The sequence below is a fragment of the Mastomys coucha genome, unplaced genomic scaffold (genome assembly GCF_008632895.1).
Source record: "Mastomys coucha isolate ucsf_1 unplaced genomic scaffold, UCSF_Mcou_1 pScaffold22, whole genome shotgun sequence".
NCBI lineage: Eukaryota > Metazoa > Chordata > Mammalia > Rodentia > Muridae > Mastomys > Mastomys coucha.
Window position 1 is genome coordinate 132,232,758 of NW_022196905.1, and position 23,166 is coordinate 132,255,923.

At 43.4% G+C, this 23,166-nt stretch overlaps 1 protein-coding gene across 2 annotated transcripts; it reads left to right on the forward strand.

Annotated features, from left to right (window-relative positions):
* The first annotated feature begins 2,743 nt into the window (after window positions 1–2,743).
* Zkscan1 (zinc finger with KRAB and SCAN domains 1) lies at window positions 2,744–23,033 on the forward strand. Of its 2 annotated transcripts, XM_031338435.1 has the most exons (6): window positions 2,744–2,876; window positions 8,619–9,119; window positions 9,543–9,690; window positions 12,564–12,655; window positions 12,949–13,075; window positions 16,051–23,033. In XM_031338435.1, exons 2-6 carry the CDS (start codon window positions 8,694–8,696, stop codon window positions 16,941–16,943), a joined length of 1,686 nt encoding a protein of 561 aa, XP_031194295.1. In that variant the 5' UTR covers window positions 2,744–2,876; window positions 8,619–8,693; the 3' UTR covers window positions 16,944–23,033. The 2 variants fall into 2 exon arrangements, with proteins under 2 accessions (XP_031194295.1, XP_031194296.1); XM_031338436.1 differs by lacking the exons at window positions 12,564–12,655; window positions 12,949–13,075.
* The last annotated feature ends 133 nt before the right edge of the window (window positions 23,034–23,166 follow it).

Consider the following 23,166-nt stretch of genomic DNA (forward strand, 5'->3'; position numbering starts at 1 on the left):
TCCTAAAGGAAAGGAGACTTCAATGTCTTGTTTCCAGTGGTTGCAACTAAGAGGGTTGTGTACTGGGCTAAGGTTATATGGTCAAAGAACATCAAGAGGACAAGGAGTACTCATAAGTTTGAGCTGGGCAGTGGTGCACACCTTTAATCCCAGCACTTGGGAGGCAGAGGCAGGCGGATTTCTGAGTTCGAGACCAGCCTGATCTACAGAGTGAGCTCCAGGGCAGCCAGGGCTACACAGAGAAACCCTGTCTCAAAAAAAAAAAAAAGTTTGCAAAAAGAAAATCAGCACTTAGTTTATTCTTAGTTTCTGGATAAGTATGAAAGATTATAACATAGCTGCAACAACATCAAGAGGTAAAGTTGAGTTTCAGGAAAGCCTGAGTTACATAGCAAAACCTTCCCCCCAAAATTCAATATATTGGGCTAAGGAGGTGATTCCATGGTCAAAACAGCACTCATTCCAAAGACTGAGGTTTGATTCCCAGCATCTATATGGTGGCTCACAATTATCTGTAACTCTAGTTCATGGGATCTAGACTCCTTCTTCTGATCTCCATGGATACCAGGGATGCACATAATACACATGCATATGCGCATACCAGCAAAACTCTCATACACATAAAATAAATTTAAAATGATTTTTCATTCTCTGTTTTGCTATTTCCTTTAATGATACTGATAATAAGTAATATGAATATGCACCTAACAACATGGTATGCTGGCTTAATAAAAAATCTTATACCTTTAATCCCAGTCCTTTGAAGGCAGAGGCAGGAGGATTTCTGTCAGTTCCAGGCCAGCCTGGTCTACAGAGTTCCAGGACATCCAGGGCTGCACAAAACAAATGAACAAACACTCACGCATAAAAAGAACAACAACAAAAAAACCCCTTGTTTCAAAAACCAAACAAACAAAAACCTCAGCCTAAAAGCTGTACTTTTACTTGAGGAGTTTTGTTTGCTTACAAAAAGCCCTTACTTCTTATCTGGGAAAAACAAACACCAGAAGCTGCCTGAAAGGAATTTTGTCATAGCAGACAAAGGTCATGTTGCAGATACCATTTCTGTTTGCTAAGAGAAAAATCCTTTACCAGCCAAAATGTGTTGTTATTTGCAAATGCCTATATATTTTATTTGCTACCTGCCAAGTGTTTGTGTATTATTATCTACCTACCTAGGTATCTGTTCCTGTAAACTTGCCCAACTAAATTTCCTTTAATGATTAAGGGGCTCAGAGTCCACTCTAAGATTGTCATAAAGACAGGGATGACAACCCCACAATTGACCTACAAAAAGACATAAGAAACTGCCAAGGAGACTGGACTCTTCAAAGCACAAGTGTGGTTTCTAGTCCATGCATTAATAAAGGTTTTTCCTACTTCTCCAAGAGAATGACTGACTTCTTGTTGGGTGAAATTTTCCTTTAACAATACTACAAAGGGGGGGTGGAGGGGGGACGACTTGCATGAGGTGGTACTGGGTGTTTGGTTTTGGACCCCAAGACAAGGGACTGAGGTGAATATTTTACATATCAAAACAGTCCTGGCCTTTAGGTTCTCCCAGCATCCCTCAGTTCCTACCTGGTATACCCTGCCCTCAACTTTGAACTTTCCATCCCAGGTGCTGGACTGCCCTTCCCCAGAGACTCTTCTCTGTATAACCAAGACATTTTGCTCTCCCTCTCCTTCTCCTTCTTCTTCTCTTCTTTCTCTCCATGCAAGCCCTTTCTCTTTCTGCCTCTCCTTCCATGGTGACTTCCCTGGCCTCAATCCTTGGGGCCAGTAAACTCAACCAAGAACAGCTTCCCAATAAACCTGCCTTTAATATAATCTAATCTGCCTTTAACATAATATAATCTGGCCTGAATTGGCTCATTTCACTGGCGGAGAAATGGCCTATCACTGGGAGGAAGGGGGTTGATATTAAGATGTAAAGTGAATTAAGTAGTTAATTAATAAAAAAACAATAATGCAATTGCTTTTTAGTTTTGGAGGACTTTTCATCTCTTCAACAGTTTTGGAGTATTTTTTTTAATGAAGTTACCTCCCCCATGCTGTATGGTCTCTCTCTTGTGAACTTGCCTTGGATGTAGAGCCTTCTATAAGATGGAACCTCATTTCTGTATTTCCCACAAGGCAAAGAGATAACGGCAGTAATTGTTGAGTGTCTGTGATTCCTCTGAAAAATGCTTGTAAAGTGCTATAATAGCATACTCTACATGAGCATAGCTCTCAGAACCCATGTAAGTAACTTGTTTACCGAAAGATAGTCATTTGTCCATGGGCCAAATATTTGGAAACACCATGCACTCCTCACCAGGCACACCTCACCAGGCCTGACTTGTGAAGCCAGCCACCCCTGGCTTGGCTTTGATCTACCTCTATTTACACCCTTGCTTCAGTTCCTCTGCCACAGACATACAATTACTATTATTACTGCTTGATAATAACTGTAATTACTGCCCAAGATGGAAAAGACGGGGAGAAAGTAACAAATATAGAGCTAAAGAACATTACATCAGGAAAAAAAAAACTGAACACCCTAAATAGGATCACTTTATCTCTATCTGTCACCTCTGGAACTGAAGACAGGCAATCGGGGACTTGGGCTGGGAGTGTGTTGGGTGGGGAGACTCCGGGTAAGAGATTCGGAAACCGAGATGAAAAGTCCTCCCGCGTTCCTAGAGAGGACTCGGAAGCTCAGCTCGGTCCCGGAAGATGAGATGCTGACATACTTCCGGTCTTTGTGACTCATTGTGTCTGTGGCGAGGTGTTGGGAGGGCCTAGGTCTGTGTGCAGTGCCCTTCGGCCGGGTTGAACCCGGAGTCAGCCGTGCTTGCTCGCCCGTCGTCCTCAGGCCGCTCCGGAGACTCACGGTGAGTCTCATGGCGGACTCTCGGAAGACGGGCAGGCCGCGAGGGTGGGCCGTGTGACCACCCGGGGGGCTTGGAGAGGAGCCCAGCGGGGTCCCGGCGATGCTCGAATCTCTGGGGTCAGTGGGGAACCCTCTCATGTCATCATCTTTGTGTAACATTTCTGAGGACAAGATCACAAATGGACGTGATCCCCATGTCTGGATTCTCCCCCTCCTCCTGTCGCCATTTGCTGTGGTTTCAGGGGAAAGTGTTTCGTGTGGTTTTCGTTTTATTGCTGTCCTTCTCGTCCCCGGGTCCCGTCCGCGTCCTGGGTCCTTGAGGATCTTGAAACGAACGACGCGGAAGACCTTGAGCTCTGTACATGTTTTAAGCTTCCGAAAACATTTCCAGATCACCTGCTTTTCTGTCTCTATCTCCCAACGCTGAGCAAAAGCGCTGGAAGCTTGACACTGGTTAAAAGATCGAGTAGAAATTAACGGCCGGCTGTCAGCTTTATGCAATGCTTCAAAAGCTCTTGCTGGTTTGAGCCTGTTTAAATGCGCTATCTGGGAGATTATTTGGAGTGTTAGTTCACCTTGCTTGATTGCAATGGGTGAGACATGAAGGGTATCTGGGAGAAATCACACTGGGCCAGTAGGAGACTGATCAGCTTAATGACCTTAGATGAGACAAGACGTTTGCCAACTGTCAGTTTTATTATCCATAAAATTAACTACCTCTGCTCAAAAAGGTTCTTCAGACTTGGAGTGGATTTGGTAAATGTAATTTAAAAAAAAAAAAGCAGCTCATTTAATTTGAAGTTCTCCCTTCCCCTCCCTTCTCTACAGACTACACACACACACACACACACACACACACACACACACACACACACACTGATTATAGAGAGTGGCTGTTCCATGGCCTGGGACCAAAGAAAGCATTTATTGTACAGGGCAGTGCTAGGCGGATTGAAGGCAGTCAATAAATACTTGTTGGAATTATGAAGAATTCATTGTAACCACATCAACAAGTGAAGTTACTAGAAAAGGTTGGCCAAATGTGGGAAAATAGCTTTATTACAAGAATTACCCAGATGGTTTTTTTAGGTTTCAGTTACTACACAGATTCTTGTTATTTTATTTAGGTTCATCTTTGTTAACTTACAGAAACACCTGCTACTGAATACTATTTTCTTTTGATTCTCTACTTACTGTCTCCATTTGGAAATTTTTCAAGTGCTTTATACTGTATATAGATACAACCAGGCCAGTGTACTAAGTCTTAAATCTTAGTTTTTCATTCTGTGATGGTATTGATATCCTTTAGATAGCTTTAAAAAAGGATTGGAGAGGTCTCTGTAGTTCTGACTGACCTTGGAATTCTAGCCACTGCTTCCAGAGTGCTGGGATTAGAGGCACTTTCCACAATACTAGGCCACTAGCTATCTTTTGAGACTAGCTTTTTCATATTATAAAGCATTTTATTTCTCTGTTGAAGAGGGGAGTAAAGGATCATTTACTTAAACTTGCCAGACTGTGCCATAGAAGAAAGCCTGGATTCTGAGAAAGCATCCTTTGAAGTACACCGCGCTTGGAGCCCGGAATCTGGAGTCTTTTCTTGTCAGAAGTCATTTATTTTTTCTTTGGTAAGGTGTGGTTGCTGGACAGTGATCTTTTCTAAAGGAGATGATATGTCAGAATGTGTTTCGTTTTAGAGGGACCCAAAAGGTGGTTTTCTGCCTCTCTTCCTCTGTCCCTACTCCATTGCTAATAAGAATACTGGAAACCACTCAGAGATGTGTGACTTATTTGCAGGGGACATAATTCATTTGTTCCAGCCCATGATGCCTTTGCTGTTACAGGATTTCTTCCATTGCTAATCTTTTAAGCAGGCTGAAAATTGTAATGTACAATTATATCTCTTGAATTTACTTTTCACATTTTTTTTGTCCTATTTTCTGACCTCAAGTAGCCCTGTTAAGCCTTGAATTCACATGTAGCCAAGACTGACTCTACAGTCTAGATACCCCTGCCTCCACCTCTAAGGTGCCTGGAATACAGACGTGCTCCACCACACCTGACTTGTTTGTGTTTTCTGTCTTGCTGTACTGAGGTTGAACCTAGGGCTTTATGTATGCTAGGCAAGTGCTGCAACTGAGCTATGTCATGGAACCCTTAAGTTCATTTTTAAAAAGTAAGACTTCCCCAGAGCCTACTAAGTGCCAGAAACTTTTTTCAGAGTTTTATAAGCTAATTTGCTTAATTTAAGAAACATTGAACACACACATTCACACACGAAAAAGTAGTAACTTGGTAAATTCAATCAAGTGTTGTTTGACTCAAGCCAGGGCCTTAGACTTTATGCACTCTGCCACTGAACAACATCCCTGGGCTTTTTTGCATTTTGTATTTGAATTGTTGATGTTTGGGGGTTTTGTTGGTTGTTTTGATTTGATTTTGGCTTTTAAGATGTCTTTTATAGACATCTATGGCAGTGAGCGCCTCATCTTCCTGCTTCTACCTTCCAAGTGCTGGGATTATAAGTTTGTGCTACTACACCTGGCTCATATTTTCATTTTAGCCAGGGTCTCACTAAGTTGTCCAGGTTGGCCTTGAACTCACTTTGTAATCTAAACAAATCTTGAACTTTTGAGCTTTCGTCATACATTTTTCTTAAAAGAATGTTTAGGGCTGGAGAGATGGTTTGGTGGTTAAGAGCACCCACTGCTCTTCCAAAGGTCCTGAGTTCAAATCCCAGCAACCACATGGTGGTTCACAACCATCTGTAATGAGATCTGATGCCCTCTTCTAGGGTGTCTGAAGACAGCTACAGTGTACTTACATATATAATAAATAGATCTATTTTTTAAAAAAAAAAGTTTAGGTAGGGAGTTAGCTCAAAGGTAGAGCACTTGCATGGCATGCATCAGGCCAAATAATTATGGTAATAATACGATGGCACAGTTGGTAAAGTGTTTGGTACACAAGCATGAGGATCTGGGTTTGGATCCCCAGCACCCTTGTAAAAAGCCAGATGCACCTATAACCTCAGCCTTAAGAAAACAGAGACAGGATCCCACGGTGAGCTGACCAGCTAGCTTAGCTCAGCCAGATGCACCTATAACCTCAGCCTTAAGAAAACGGAGACAGGGTCCCCGCACCTATAACCTCAGCCTTAAGAAAACGGAGACAGGATCCCCAGAGTGAGCTGACCAGCTAGCTTAGCTCAGCCAGATGCACCTATAACCTCAGCCTTAAGAAAACGGAGACAGGATCCCTAGAGCGAGCTGACCAGCTAGCTTAGCTCAGTCAGCATGCTCTGAGTTAAAGTGAGAGACACTGCCTCGGTAAGGTAGAAAATAATCAAGAAAGACACCCAGTGTCAACCTCTGGCCTCCACACACAAACACACTACACTCATACTGGGAAAAGAAAAACAAATTAAAAAAAGAGCTTGCCCTGAGATATGGCAGTTTAGTTTCGGATCTGGTCTAGCATTTACTTGCTCTGAGAGCTTAGGTAAATAATTTACTGTCTGTCAACTGCAGTTTTAACATTACAAAGCAAGATGATAATCCCTAAGGCACCTCGTAAGACTGTTGGTATGTGGTCCAGTGAAGTGCTGAATGTATTATTTGGCACCTGCAAATGTTGGATCTGACTCTCCTTCTATAATGTTCTTGAGCATTGATGGACACGCAGCCCTTTAGCTTAGGTTTGCCAAGGCAGAGCATGACTGAGGTGCTGGGTTTGGAGTCATATTGCTGAGTGGGGAAGTATTTGGAGTGATGGGAAATGAAGCTTGAAGGGAAAGTGGAAACGAAGTGGAACCCACTGGCTGAGGCTGTAATGTTTTAGGAGAAATAATCAGAATAAGCTAGCAAGTAGGTTGTGTGTGGATAGGGAGAGAATAGAGGTGGAGAACTAAGAAGTCAGTCTTGAGCTCAGATTGGACAGTAAATATAAACAAAGTTACTTTACTCAGGATGTTGTGGATATATCAGTGGGCAGAGTGCTTGTCTAGCATCCATGAAGCCCTGGGTTCCACCCCAGCACTGCACACACAGGTGTGCTGGCTCACTCCTGGACTCTCAGCACTCGGGAGGTAGAGGGAGGAGGATCAGAAGCTACAGCTCATCCTCAGCTACTAGTAAGTTGGAGGCCTGCCAGGGCTACATAATATGACCCTGTCTTAAACAATTCACTCTGGTTTTTGGAGACTCAGTGCATATGAGGAGGGAGAGTCAAAGAAGGCAAGGTATTAATTGAAGCCTGTGTAGGTGAGATACTAGAGGAATGTCTCCCCGAGCTACTTACTGTTCAAGAAGAGAGTGGAGGGGTAACTGAAATAGCAGGAGTGGTTCAATTCCACATCTCCTGTTTAAGCTAGACTAATCAGAAGGCAATGTACATCTTGAAGGGTGAGTAAAACATTCACCGACAGAGTTAATAAATGGAGTGAGAGTTATTCACGGCAAGAGTGAGGTCCGCTGGTCATGGCCCATGCTTGGGTTCAGATAACTAGAAATAAAGGGATTCACCACCAACAGGAAGCATGCAGCAGGCTTGAACAGAGTAATGTGTCCTGAAGGTGGGAACCCTTGAATGCTGAAGTAGTGTGTATCAGAGATTCATTGACAGTAACTGAGGGGAACCAGAATCACCTCAGAGCAATGCTGCACTGGCCTTTATATGTGTGTATTGGGATGGAAAGAAATCACTGAACTGGAACAACTGAAAACAAGAGCAGATGGGGAGACTGTCTGCACTGCCACTGAGCACTGAGGGCGAGTGCCTTGGCACCTGAGGCCAGTCCTCCAGACCCACATGGTAGGAAAATCTCAAAAGTTGACCTCTAACCTCCAGTAGCTCTCTGTGGTATGTGCGTGTAGGAGTACACATAAATATCATCTAAAATAAAATTACTGCTGAAAGCTAGACTTTGGCTACTTTGTGGGTTCTTTTTCTTCCACACCTTTTTCACCCTTTCAGCCACCTAACACTGGATAGGAGAGAAAAAACAAGTGGTTGTGAGCCACCGTGTAGTTGCTAGGATTTGAACTCAGGGCCTTCGGAAGAGCAGTCAGTGCTCTTCTGAGCCATCTCGCCAGCCCACCACTCACATCTTATGATATGGGTGCCAAAATTTAAACCCAGTCCTCATGATGGCACAGCAGGTACTCGAGCTACAGAGGCGTCTCTCCAGCACCATAGTTCCAAGTTAATATTAGAAGTGACGTCAAGGCTAGTACAGCTCTATAGTGCTTTTCTCCTTTATTTTTAGAGGCATTCTTTTTTGGGGGGTGGGGGGGTTGGTTTTTTGAGACAAGGTTTCTCTGTGTAGCCCCAGCTGTCCTGGAACTTACTCTGTAGATCAGGCTGGCCTCGAACTCAGAAATTCACCTGCCTCTGCCTCCCAAATGCTGGGATCAAAGGCGTGCGCCACCACTGCCCGGCTTTTACAGGCATTCGTTTAGAGGCATTCTTAAGCGTCTTAATTTGTATGAAGGATTAGTAGCACGGGTCACTTTGTATGTGCCCCACATGTGCACATTCTCATGTATGTGTGGGTGCATACAGGGGCCAGAAGACTGTCTTGGGTGTTTGTTCCTCAGGTGCTGTCTGCTTTGGTCCTTCACTAACCTAGAGCCTGCAGAGAATGCTAGAGTGACAGGACTTTGAGCTCAGGGACCCACTTTTTTCTGCTTTCTGGTCAATTTCCATTAATTCTTAACCCCCTATCTCTTTTTTTTAACTTCAGGAATAGTGCAGGAACCAATAGAAGACAGTTGCTAGGACCTGACCCTCTTGGACCCCACCAGTTCACTGAGCCTGAATGATGACTGCTGAGTCAAGGGAAGCCACGGGTCTATCCCCACAGGCTGCACAGGAGAAAGATGGTATAGTCATTGTGAAGGTAGAAGAAGAAGATGAAGAAGACCACATGTGGGGGCAGGACTCTAGCCTTCAGGAGACACCACCACCCGACCCAGAGGTATTCCGCCAACGCTTCAGGCGCTTCTGTTACCAGAACACTTTTGGGCCTCGAGAAGCTTTGAATCGACTAAAGGAACTTTGTCATCAATGGCTTCGACCAGAAGTCAACAGCAAGGAACAAATCTTGGAGCTGTTAGTACTGGAGCAGTTCCTGTCCATCCTGCCTAAAGAGCTGCAAGTCTGGCTGCAGGAGTACCGGCCTGACAGTGGAGAGGAGGCCGTGACTCTTCTAGAAGACTTGGAACTTGATCTATCGGGACAGCAGGTAAAAAGAGATACCATGTGTAAGAAGGACACTGACTTAGGAGTAGGCTCAGAAGGGAGTGTGGGGAGTGTTTGGGACAGCTGTTCTTGCCTATTGCTCTCCTGCGCTCTTTCAAAGAGTTCTGGGGGCGTGGCAATATAGCTCACTCTGTCCTAGAGCATGTGCATAGTATTTTGAGGCTCAGGATTCTGTGGTTGACCATAGAAAGGATGAGTGTGTGTGTGGGGGGTTCCTCCTTTCAGCATCCACTGGAATACTTAGAGGCTTTTCTTTAATATTTCTAATTCCTAATTTAAAAGTGACTTGCTGGACCAGACATAGTGCTTCATGCCTCTAATCCTAGCACTTGACGTGCTACAGCTGGAGGATTATGAGCTCAAGACCAGTTAGAAGTTTTACCTAGAAAATCTTTTCTCCCCTCAGGTCCCAGGTCAGGTTCATGGGCCTGAGATGCTTGCCAGGGGTGTGGTGCCTCTGGATCCAGTTCAGGAGTCCTCAAGCTTTGACCATCATGAAGCTGCCCAGTCTCATTTCAAGCATTCCTCTAGGAAGCCTTGTCTCTTATCCCGAGGTAAGAAGCTGGTTCACTTGTGGAAAGGAGGTAAATGTTCAGGTTAAAGGTGACTTAGTTGGTAGGTGCTCGCTACTGTGCCCATCCCATCCCAACACTGCATAAAATGAGGCATAGAGATACAGTCCTGTAATCCCAGCATTCTGAGCAAAAGCAGGTGGGTCTCCTGAGTTCAAGGACAGCCTAGTATGCATAGTGAGTTCCAGGATAGCCATGGACACTTAGTAAAGCCCTGACTCAAAAGCAAAACAAAAAGGCAAACTCAGGACATGGTGACAAGAGGTTCAGAATTTCAAGGTCATCCTGATCCACACAGCAAGTGTGAGGTCAGTCCAGGCAGTCCAGGTCAGTGAAGGGATGATACCTTGCCCCATACCTCCAAAAAAGAGGTAGGGAAGTAAATGATCCAAGATAGAGAGAGGTATACTGTTCTGTGTTACCAGCTAACTCCACAAAGCAGCATGCTTGTTTGTTATATGGTCAGAGAGCAATCCTAGCTGAGTGTTTACTGTGGAGGTGAGTGAACTGTGCACCATGTACTCACTGAACATTACCTCATGTGTTAAACTATGTGCAGTCCAGGTGTCCAGCAGAGTTCTGAGTATAGGGCATTAGAACAAGTAGTATATTGTTTCCAGCTCAAATGGTTTGTTTTGACACAAGATCTTGCTGTATAGCCCAAGGCTGGCTTCAAACTCAGTCTTCCTGCCTCAGCTTCCTGAGTACTAGAATTATAGGTGCATACCACCAGGCCTAGCTTCAGCCTGGGTTTTGAAATGCTTTAGTTAGCATTTCTTGTCTGTTTGGTTGGTTTGGTTTGGTTTGGTTTGGTTTTTTGATTTTTTGAGACAGGGTTTCTCTGTATAGCCCTGGCTGTCCTGGAAGTCACTCTGTAGACCAGGCTGGCCTCAAACTCAGAAATCTGCCTGCCACTGCCTCCCAAGTGCTAGGATTAAAGGCATTTGCCACCATCACCCAGCATTAGTTAGCATTTCTTAAATAATTTTTTAGGAGTCATAAGTCTTCCTAAAGCTTTCATATGTATATTTGGTTTTTGGTTTCTTTCAAGACAGAGTCTCTCTGTGTAGCCCCCTGGCTGTCCTGGAACTCACTCTGTAGACCAGGCTGGCCTTGAACTCAGAGATCTACCTGCCTTGGCCTCCGGAGTGCTGGGAATAAAAGTGTTCACCACCACCTCCTGGCATAAGATATTTTATACCATTCTCTTCAGTCTTCCAAAGGAGGAAAGTGAGAATGATTCCCCTTTTACACTGAGGAAATAAGAAAAGTAGTGTTTTGGGTTTTATTTCTATAAAAATCTGTTGCATTAGGTCAGTTCTCCAACCACTTTACAGAAATAGACAATAATTTTATCAGAATTTAAAATAAAGCAACTACATAACATATCGGAACAATTGCCAAAAGGCTCAGCAATTGAGATCTTGCTGTTCTTATAAAGAACCAGAGTTCACCTATGTCCGGCTACTCACATCTGCCTATAACTCCTTTTTTTAGACTCCAGTACACAGATAAATAGACAGACGGGCAGACAGACAGACAGACAGACAGACATACACACACACACACACACACACACACACACACACACACACACAGAGTCTATTTTCTTTTTAAGTTTGTTAAAGAGTTACAGAAAAGTTAAAGTATGTTCCTTTGTCAGTGTCTTTTATTTGTGAGGTCATTTAGAAGAGGAATATTAGAGGAGAGAGCTTAAAGTAGCATTCTCTCTCCCAGGCACCCTGGAAGACAGCCAGCAGACACATACAGCTACTATATAGGTTTAACTCCACCTGTGTCGATTTCCTTCTCCACAAGCAGAAGTTACAGTGGTATCATTGGGTGTCAGCTGGAGAAGACACTCAGGATCTAAGCCCCAGATTGTTGCTTCAGGTAGTTAGGGTAATGGTTTTAGAGACTGCAAATAGAGTTGTTATTTTCAAAATTGTTATTGAATAGATTTATTCTCAATTTCCCCTCTGTCTTATTCTATCTTGTTTCCTAACTCTGAGGAGGCCTGAGTGCTAGGGTGTTCTTCTTGTCTGTGTTTTGCCTCACAGGTAGTAACAGGTAGAAGAAGCAGTGATTAAGTGGTCTGTTTCTGTGGTTTTCGGTAGCTCGGACCCATCTTCTGTCTATCAGTTAAATTTCCAAATCTAAGATGCTTGGCAAAGGAAGAAAAGGGAGAAATTTTAATTTTACAGTGCATTTGTTTATTCCCGTTACTCCTTGCATGTGGTTGGTAGTCATTTGCAGTGTTATTGCTGCCTTTTGTGTGTTGACCCGTACCTTTCTACATGTGCATGTCTCGTCAGCATTTGAACCAGCGTGTGTTTTATCAAACTGTAACTGTGACCAAACAAGGAAACAAGGGTCAGAATGGCAGAAATGTACTAAGTATGAAGCTCCCCTTCTTCCCTGTCACTCTCAGTGTTCTGTGAGCTTTAAGATGTGTTATTCACAAGAGAAGGCAGAAAAGGGAGTTCCTGCGCTGGGGTAAAGTACAAGCTGGCCTCGGGGCTACTGACCCTAAAGCTGAGAATAGTAACCTAGCATTCTAAACTGACAGTACACAGTCAGCAGCAAATTTAGGGCCTCAGTTTTCTCCTTCTAAAGTTGGACCTGGTGATTTTAAGGACCTTTTTATGAGCTCCATGAGGTTCCAGTTTAAGACTAGTGGTCTTGAGGAAGCTTAAGGCTTGCTTCCTGTCAGCAGGATCCTATGCAGCTATCTTTTAAGTAGCTAAATATCAAATAGTAAATATGCTGGTGTAGAAAGGAGAATGCCGGGGCTCTTCACTGAGGGAGGCTCAGAGAAGAGCCAGTTTTACTCACAGCCCCTTTCTCCTTCTCAGCTCTCCCTGCCACCCACGTTCCTGCCCCTCATCATGAGGGGAATCCCAGAGACCAGGCGATGGCATCTGCACTATTGACCGCAGATTCCCAGGTGAGCCATGGGCCCCTCTTCCCTCCTGAGACCCTGGATTTGCCCCATTCTGGAGCATCTTTTGTGAACCTCATCAGGTCACTTGCTCGTGGTGCCCAGCCCACAGAAAAGCCCACTCCCCTCAGTGTTAGGGTTTTTCCACCGTAACCCCTCAGTCTGTCAGAGTTGGTCACAGATTCTCTCTTAGTGTCCCACAGTTCTGCCCTCAGCTCTGTCTTTGACCTCAGGTTTGGGCAGTAGGACTTTCCCTGATGCTACAGGGAGCTGAGTATGGGGATCTCCTGTTATTTCAGGCAATGGTGAAGATCGAGGATATGGCCGTGTCCCTCATCCTGGAGGAATGGGGATGTCAGAACCTGGCTCGGAGGAATCTCAATAGGGACAGCAGGCAGATGAATTTGGGGAATGTGTTTTCCCAGGGTAAGACTGATGCAGAATTCCTGTCTGCTAAGATTTTTTTTTTTTGCTTCTGTGCTGGTTAGTAAGGGAAACCATTTGTGTTTGTTGAGTTTCAAAGGCATAGTACTCCAACTCCCTGATTCCTGGCAGGTTTGGTATAACTAGGTAATTTCTGCTCTTTGAAATCAGATCTTCTGCTCTGAGTCTCTCTCAGCTCTCCAACCATTCCTTTGCTCTGGTGCATTATACTTCAATTTGCCTCTGTCAGAGAGGTAATCTCTTTTCCCTAGTAGAGATAGCCAGGCAAACTGGCCACCAGTCCAATTCCATCCCCTTCCCTCCCCCCCGCCCCTTTTTTTTTAACCATGTTCCTAAACCTAGCAAGATATCCATCCTCCTTGGATGTCTGTCTTTATCCTGTTAGAGATTGCTCAGTGCGCTTGCACTTCGTTCCCAGGTCCAAACCCAATGGTGATCTTTTATGAAGAACTCTTAGTGCTGAGAGTATAAGAAGAATGAAGTAATTCAAAGGGCATCTTACCCAGCTAATGAAACTGTTGCATGGGTCTCTCCTAGATCTTAAGTCCTAGGAAGCCCAAAGATGTGTGCAGTAGTATAAAATTTCATAGCAAAGAATTACTCCACCTTGGGTAGGCAGAGGGAGGATGAACACCATAGGCGTGGAGAAGCTGGAGTTTGGTTTAGAAGGAGGCCTAAGAGGGAGGATGTTTTTTAGGTACTTGTATTTTACACTGAATAGAGATAAAAAACTGGTCTTCACTTCTAAGCTATCACTGCTGTAAGCTTTGAAGGAAAAAAAAACAGATGGAATAAACACTCTAAAGAACTGTCTAGCAGGTCAAGGACCTTTGTTTGGAATTCAAAAGAGGTTGAGCAGCTTTCTCTTCTCTGCAGTTGGCTGAATGGTTATGATGATCCCATCCATATGTCAAAGATTAGTTCCTCTAGTCAGAGCATTCAGGAGCCTACTGAATGGGATGGAGCAGACCCTCTTGGAGTCTTCACTTAAAAGCAAAATGCAGGGCCTGTGAGATGGTTCAGTAGGTATAGACACTTGCTGCCAACCCAGCACTCAGTTTGTCCCAGGGCGTCTAGTCTCATGGGTTGTATTCCAGCCTCCACAGATGCATCATGGTTTGTGCGCGTGCTCGCGCACACACACACACACACACACACTACTAAGTGAATAAATAAATGTTTCAAGGTTTTGTTTAAGGGCATAAGAGATGGCTCAGTAGTGAAGACCACTGACTGCTCTTCCAATGGACCCATGTCCAATTCCCAACACCAACTTGTTATGTCATAACCATCTGTAACTCCAGATCCAGGAGATCCAGTGCCCTCTTCTGACCTCTACAGACACCAGGCATGGTACATATACATATATCTTCAGGCAAAACACCCATACACACACAAAAAATTTTTTTAATTGTTGAGTTTTTTTGTTTGTTTTTGAGATGGGGTTCAATTTCATTTTTAGATGAAGCTGGCCTTGAACTCACAGAGATCCAACTGCCTCTGGCTTCCAAGCGCTGAGATCAAAGGCATGCACCATCATACCCAGGAGGTTTTTGGGGGGTTGTTTGTATGTTTGTTTGTTTTGTTTTTTTCTTCAATGGGGTATAGCAGTGTACAATAAAATTTAAACTTCAGTATTTTAATATGCTGGTTGCTAAAATGCAGAGATTAACTCTACATTGTTTGCTGGTACTTCTGATTACAGTCTCAAGAATTGTTTCTTTCCTGTAAGCCTCAACTGTCAGTTGGTGAAGATTTCATCCATTTTGGTAATGAATCCCCAGATAGCTCCTTCATCACTTCCCTGTTACATGAGCTCAGGCCATTCTATGCTGTACTTGGTAAAGGAAAACTGCTTCCTGTGTCCAGGGGCCCTATAATACCAGGTGCAGGGGACTCCTTGTTACCTGCTAACTATGCCCCTGTTGATAAAATAGGACAGAACTGGGAGGGTCTGCTCTTTCTCCCTTCTGCTAACAGCACTAACCAGTTCCTCAGAGCACTTACCTGATCTCTTTTTGTAAGACATACAAGTATTTGCTGGAAATGCAACATGACTTATTTCTTACTGCATTTATTTTTGTAACAAGGTTTCATTGTGTAGCTCTGGCTAGTCTTGAACTTATGGAGAACTGCCTTCCTGTTCCTCTCATGCTGGAATTAGACCTTTAGTGGGACTGCTTTTTTTTCTTGACTGAGTCTCTCTGTAGCCCTGGCTGTCCTGGAAGTCCATATAGAGCAAACTGGCCTTGAGCTCAGATCTGCCTGCCTCTGCCTCCAGAGTGCTGATTACAGGCAAGCACCACATGCCGAGCTGTGACTTGTTAAATATGTTTTCTTTCAAATTAGTTATCAGGTGACCATATAATAAAACAACCCCTGAAGCCTCTCAATTCCTTATGCTCTCCGTCTGTCCGTAACTTTCTCTGTTCAAGTCCCACCATGCTTGTTTATTGTAATTCTTTTGACTCTTGTTGTTTTCTTTTGAGATGGATCTCACTATGTAGCCCAAACTGGTCCATCACTGGTGGTTCTCCTGCCTCAACTATTGAATGCTGGATGTGTACCACTATGAATGTACCACTCTGCCTAACCTTCTTTGTGCTCTTTACCAATACCATGATTTTTTTTCCACTTCCATCCCAGCTCTTCTTCCCAGTGTTGTTAAATTTTTCCCCTTTTCTACTTTTATCTTTAATTCTATGAAATGTCACTGGCCTCTCTTCTGCCAGACAGTGATGGCGCACACTTTTAATCCTAGCACTTGAGAGGCAGAGGCTGGTGGAGTTCTGAGTTCAAGTCCATCCTGATCTATAGAGTGAGTTCCAGGATAGCCAGTGCTATATACAGAAACCCTGTCTCAGAAAAAAAAAAAAAGAAAGAAAGAAAATGTCACTGTATGAACACCTGAATTCAAAGAAAATGATGTTACTTGTATTTTCTATTTATCATGTCAGGTTCTGAAAACAGGAATGGGAATGAGTCAACCTCAAAGGCTGAAATCAAAGAAGATTCCACTTCACATGGGGAGATAGCAGGAAGATTCCAGAAGGAATTTGGAGAGAAACGGGAACAGCAGGGCAGAATAGCCGAAAGGCAACAGAAAAGTCCTGAAGAGAAAACTGGCAAAGAGAAGAAAGAGCCTGGGCCACTTACAGCCAAGGAAAAAAAGCCCAGCACAGGAGAGAGGGGCCCCAGGGAGAAGGGCAAAGGCTTGGGAAGAAGCTTCAGCCTGAGTGCCAACTTTAATAACACCCCGGAAGAGGCTCCATCGGGAGCAAAGACTCATAGGTGTGATGAGTGTGGGAAGTGTTTCACAAGAAGCTCAAGCCTTATCCGCCATAAAATCATCCACACTGGAGAGAAACCCTACGAATGTAATGAGTGTGGCAAAGCCTTCAGTCTCAATTCAAACCTTGTCCTTCATCAGCGAATCCACACAGGAGAGAAACCTCATGAATGTAACGAGTGTGGCAAAGCCTTCAGTCATAGCTCAAATCTCATCCTGCACCAGCGCATCCACTCTGGAGAGAAGCCCTATGAATGTAATGAGTGTGGCAAAGCCTTCAGCCAGAGCTCAGACCTCACGAAGCACCAGAGAATCCACACAGGGGAGAAGCCCTATGAATGTAGCGAATGTGGAAAAGCTTTCAACCGAAACTCATACCTTATTTTGCATCGGAGAATTCACACCCGAGAAAAGCCCTACAAGTGCACTAAGTGTGGCAAGGCCTTCACCCGGAGCTCGACCCTCACGCTGCACCATAGAATCCATGCCAGAGAGAGAGCGTCAGAATACAGCCCAGCCTCTCTGGATGCCTTTGGAGCATTCCTGAAAAGTTGTGTGTAAAGCAGGAGTGTGTCATCAAGCCATTCCCCCACCCCTTTTATGTCAGACCTATGTGTCCATCGAGGGAAAAGTAATAGCACCATCAAATTGTTTGAGAAGTCACACTTCAGGATCCCTAAGAGTTACATCAACCTTGTCCTGCCTCCAGGTAGTCTGTAGGCTTGTAATTCTTAAAGTCCTTAAAAGGGAAAGCTGGCCGTGTGGATATTCTTGCACTCAAGATAAAAGCACACACCGTAAACCGTCAACCTTTCTAGTAATGGGTATACTTTTAAGGTTTGCTTCCCAGCAACCACACCATGTAGTTAATGAGTCAAGATTAGCTCTGTGAATATTATACTGAAGTTAAGAAGCCACTTGCTGCAAACAAACCCTAATTAGACAACCTGTATTTCTCAATGAAGAGAGATAGTACAAAAACTACATTGGGACATGCTGCTGGAGCAAGTTATATATCCAGAAAGCTGTGTATCTGATCACTGGTAGCCTGCCAAAGCTATAGAAATCTAGGACTGTGCTGGTCAGAATCAAACCAAAGATTTCTATCTCTTTCTAAAAGGGCATATGCACCAGTTTGCAGTTCCAAGGACTGTAACAAATATGGATGGGCCTGCCCTCATGAGTGAGATCAGTCCTACTGAAATAGCAACAATTCAAGATGCTTCTCTTCCTCTTCAACATCCCTAAAGCACTCTAGCACTCCTAAATGCACTCTCCACAAATTAGCACTTGATTGTATACCATCTTTTAATCCTTCATCATCCAGTGTTGGAAGCTTTTATCAATCTCCACTCCCCCAAAAAGATGCTTCAGTTGTCAAGAAATATAGTTATGTTCCAGACAGCACAGCACTGGATGTAGTACTAAACACACGAGGCACTCCTTAGGATGGACTTCTAACAGCACTATCATATTTGTGACAGAGTCTGTGAGTCATGTGAGTACCTGAACTATGGTACCTTCAGACCTATAGGCCATGCTATAACGTATTCTGGTGTCAATGTTATTTTTGTCCTAAGTATAAACAAAAGCTTGGTTAGCTACCTGCAGAGACTGCAAATATGGATCAGTAAGTAAGTACCATAGAGTATGAGAAATGATTCTTGTCATCCACTTACAGAAGACAACTATGAACACTAACTATGAAGTTTTGTTTGTGTAATATCATTCCACAGCAAAGCTCTTGTTCTTGGCCAGAGTGCTTTTCTTTTCAGTTAGCTGCTGAATAGTGGTGTTTTGAGCACTTGCTGAGTTGTTCAACACTTAGCTAATGCTGTTCAAAAGATGTGATTTTTGTTCTTTTGTTTGATTTTTTTAAAGTGGGTTTTTAAATTTGTTTGTTTTATTTTGTTTATTTCTCAGAGAAAGGGAAAGTTAAAGGGAGCATTTTTTTCCCCACAGTTAACCAGAAACTTGTAGAAGCATCTGTCATCAGTAGCTGGCAGGAACTTAAGATGTCCTGTTGCTCTGAGAAGTTCACCACCACACTGGTGTGGTTGGTTGTGCCATTGTATTTAATAGCACATGGTGTCTTTTCTATTTCTCATGAAAGACTAAAGTGAGGTAGTGAGGTTAGGGGACTTTAACCTTTCCTGTCATCTCTGCAGGTGGCTTCCCAGAAGCTCTTGATAGAGACGTAACACATACAGAAGACCCCAAGTGTCAAACTAAGCAGGTGTTGGGGGCTTGAACAGACAGCTTTATTCAAGGAAACATTGAGATAGTGTGGACAGCCCGACAGAACCCTAGAAACATAAGCTAAAGACAAACTTGAAGACTGTTGACATGGACACCCCACATTATGGTTTGAGATTTCCCCTCAAGAAACAAGTTGCACCAGTTGTTTGCTGACCAGCAGCAAAAGTTGGTGAGACACAATAGCAGCAGGTTGGCACCTGTGGCCTCTGCTCCAAGTCAAACTAGAATCCTACAAGCAATCACTGGTCCCTGTTTGACTATATTTCTTAGACCAATCATACATCTCTGGCAGCATCTGAGGTGTTTGCTTAGTGCTGCCTGTGAGTATTCTATCCACCTAGCTGAAAATCAGCAGAGCTACTCTGAAGATTGCACCTGAATCACTTTCTGAAGTGAGGTGGAGGTAGAGAGATGCTTTAAGGTTCTTCCTAAAGGACTGAGTCATATTGATGGTGGACTTTTGTGTGAAAGCTCTGGCCTGTTTAAAAAAAAAAAAAGCAACTGAAATAAGGTACAGGACTCCAGGAGAGCATCCAGACACTGGTTTTGATCCCAAGAAAGGACTTTGGTCATTTCCCTGTTGGCTGCTTATACACAGACAATTAACCACATGCTGATGGACTTCAGCCATTACTCTTTGTTCTTAAATGAAATTAAGACAGACCTGTGCTCCCATCCCTCATTTGATTCCCATTTTACTGAGACATCTTACTGTTAGATAGTCACTGACATGGCTTCAGATCTTCCACGGATGTCCTGGAGGCAGCCATCTGAAGATACATTTTACTTAGAAAGCAGACTATAGGTGGTTATCCAAATTCCTTAGATGCTCAGCAGTGTTACTGTGTCATGGTCAAACATGCTGACATCTGTCGTTAGTGCTCAGGCTAGTTAACAAACAGCCTAAGTGCTTACTAGTTAACCATCAGCATGCCAGTTGACATGATGGAACTTTAAGACTTTTTAAATGTACTTTATGACAAAAGTCAGATTCTTCAAGTTGTGAACTTTCTACTTCAGCCTGGCAGGCTAAGCATAGATGTGTGAGACTTTATATGTAAAGCACTTGATATTAAAGGCATAAACGTGAGGCTGTTAAATGTGTGTAGAGAGACTGACATGTTGAATATGTGGGGCAGTCCATGCCTTACATACATCAGAATTGATTCCAGAGTGAGACCTAGTCTGAGTGTGACGCCTGGCAAAGGTTACACTGTAAATAAACTCTTTATGTGAGGCCAGCTTCATAGTACTCATTGCTTTGGACAGGAAATTCCCTTGGTCTGTCCCAGTCATGCAGTAAGTTCCAGAAACTGCCAGAAGAGCTCAGTCGTAACTCCAGATGATCCACGGGAGAACCCAAGTGTGGGGAATACTAAAGAAACAATAAAAACGCCGGGCGGTGGCGGCACACGCCTTTAATCCCAGCACTTGGGAGGCAGAGGCAGGCGGATTTTTGAGTTTGAGGCCAGCCTGGTCTACAGAGTGAGTTCCAGGACAGCGAGGGCTGCACAGAGAAACCCTGTCTTGAAAAAAAAAGAAAAACAGTAAAAACGTACAACTTCTTACAAACTGTAAACATTGAGTACCTCGATGTATTTTGTAAGGCCATAATGTTGGTGTGTCTTTGTACCTCACTCCTTCTGTCATTCTTTATATTCCTCGTAAATGTGTTCCAGTCCGTTGAACAGAGCCCATCACTGGGGAGGGGGGAGAAAGTTAAGTTTTGGAGTAATTTTCTGTGGTTATAAACACGATTAGGTCTCAGAACTAGGGGTGTGGAGGAAACTTGTTAAGTTGGTGCTTGACAAACCGAGAAAAGTCTGTGAAAAGAGCTCAGTAGAACACTAAAGTGGAATAACTGTACATGCCCCTTCCAAGCTGCCTGGTCTCTGTCACTCAAAGGGAATGGGCGGGCTCTGGCTTGGAGGTGAACTGAGGGACCTCCGTTAATATATTTGGGGGAGATATATAATCAACAGAGGCCAGGGAGTATACTAGAAAAGCTAGTTTGCCCAGATTCTGTGAACCATGAATTCTGTGAACCATAGTTCTGTTTTTCCACTCATAAATCCTCTATGCTTAGACAGACAGGGACTGTCCAGGAAACACTGGAGGTCTCGCAGGGAAGGGAGCTGTCTCAGTTTGCAGAGCATTGCAAGGTTTGCTTTTGCTTGATTTATGGCAAGAGCCTATCTTTGCTCCCAGTCTCTGGTGTATTTGTGCTTAAGAGGCAGTTTGAAGGTTCATAGCTGTGAATATTTGTTGATTTAAGATTTTATCTTAGAATTGCCAACCTTATTTCCAGTAGGCAATGCTGATCCGTTTATCAAAAGGGAACTTAATCAGGCTCATCTTGCCATTCTCATGGAAGACTAATTTTGTCACTGGAGTGACAATGCTGAGATACTCAAGACAGCAAGCTTGCCATAGAGCCATTTTCTTTGTCCCACTATGAGCAATTCTCAGAAGGCTGTATGAAGAAGGACTAGGAATGTGGTTCCATCCCCAACACTGCATGAAAAGGATGTGGTGGCACGTGCCTGTAAACCTAGCACCTGGGAAGTAGAGGCAAGAGGATCGGGAATTTGGGATCATCCTCTGTGACATAGCAAGATTGAGACCAGCCTGAACTGCAAGAGATCCTATCAAAAACAAAACAACCCCCCCATAACTGTGTATGTGTATATCTGTAAGGGAGCCAGGCATGGTGGTACATTCCTTTAATCCCAGCACTTAGGAGGCTGAAACAGATCACAAGTTCACAGCCAGCCTGTCTCCAAAGAAATAGAAATGTGCAGGTATTTCCCATTAGGCCTGTGAATTGTATGAAATATAGAACCAGAGAGGCAAACTTAAATGATATAAATAGATCACTTCATAGAAATCAGAGTAGATTTTTATTTCAACTACTACTGGAGGCAATGAGCATTGTTGGAAAAATTTTCCTAACATAGATCTAGGCTTTGCTCTTAGAATGGGAACACTACTGTAAGTTTTAAATAAGTTTCTTATTTTGCTATTCATATTTTTTTTATGTCTGAAATACCTGTCTTAAAACTTTGTAAAACAAACTTGAAGTTATAGGTAAGGTAAGCCATCACCAGTACTGCAGGTCAAACATAAGATTGGGAAATTATTTTGATATCCCATAATACTAATGTCCTAATAGTTTTCTATTTTCTATCTGGTTCTGTTTCCTAGTTGATAACCCCAATCCCATGTTCTCCTATAATATTCTAAACAGCAAAATGAAGAGTGAAGGTTACTCAGCTCTAAGCTGTGGTTCCAAACGAAAAGTCAGTCTGCTGTGAAATTAAGAATTAATTTTTTTAATTTTTATTTAATCTGGGAGGTTGTGATACACCTCCTTACAAAAACTGACTCAACTCACTTAGCTGACTCCTAGTACTTGATCATTAGCCAAATTAATTAATCCTTGAAATGGCCTTGGTTCACAAGCACTCAGGTTTGTGAAGGACTGAAAGAGGCTGGAACAAAACTTGGATTTCATTCCAGTTTGACATTGGGGCTAAGTCCTGATGGTCCACAAAAGGACAACCAGTCACACTGAGTCATTTATCCTGTAGTCTCCAGCATGTTACAAGAGAATGGCCAAGTTAGGTCTAGCAGCCTCATGATCTGCTAAGGAAGTGCCAAGGCCAGAGAAGGTTGACTGGGAGGTGGGCAGGTGCTTGCTCACTTTCCACTCTGTCTTGATTGGTAACAGCTTGAAGTTTCCAGCCTATCCTAGCTGGACCGAGAGTGTGATGCTTAGCTGGAATCCCTCAGTGAGGGGCGTGGCTCAGTTAAGAGCATTTACATAGTGTAAGTGACCCCAGAGCATGGTGCAGCTCTTACCTTGAACTCCCTGGTGAGGGGTTAGAGGTGTGCCTAAGCAGTAGAGCATTTGCTAGAATACTCTACTTGTGAGTGGGCTATGATGTGGCTTAGGAATGGAGTGACTGCCTAGCATATGCAGGTCCCTTGGGTGCAATCTTCAGCACTGCCCCTGCCCACAAAGAGTTCTTACTTTCTCATGGGAGGAAGACTGATTAAATGGAACATCTTGTCCTGAGAATACAAGCGTTAAGGGTTAGGGTGATTGTGTAAGCAAAATATTAAGTTGAGTGTATTTTTATAAACTTTCAGTTAAGGATTTTTACAACCAGCTCAACATGATTAGCCTAAATTTATATAGAGAGTTAACTCAGGCACTGCCTTTTTATTCCTGTTTTGTCCATTCCCAGCATATATTAGAATAAATGAGAAGAAACTTTGTATGCCAGCAGAATTAAAATCATTGCTGTTAAAACGTGGAACTTTGATTTGACCAGCCTCTGAAGAGACTAGACGCTTAGTAGATGTTCAATAAATAATTTTTAAATGGAATTTGTTTTAAATCCTCATTTGTTTTTCTACAAAGGTTCCTTTTAGTAAATGGGTTTAGGAGAAAAAGTCGGTCTTTTGTTTTTTGGTTTTTTGTTTGTTTGTTTTCCTTAAAGCTAGAAAACTCTAAGCATTG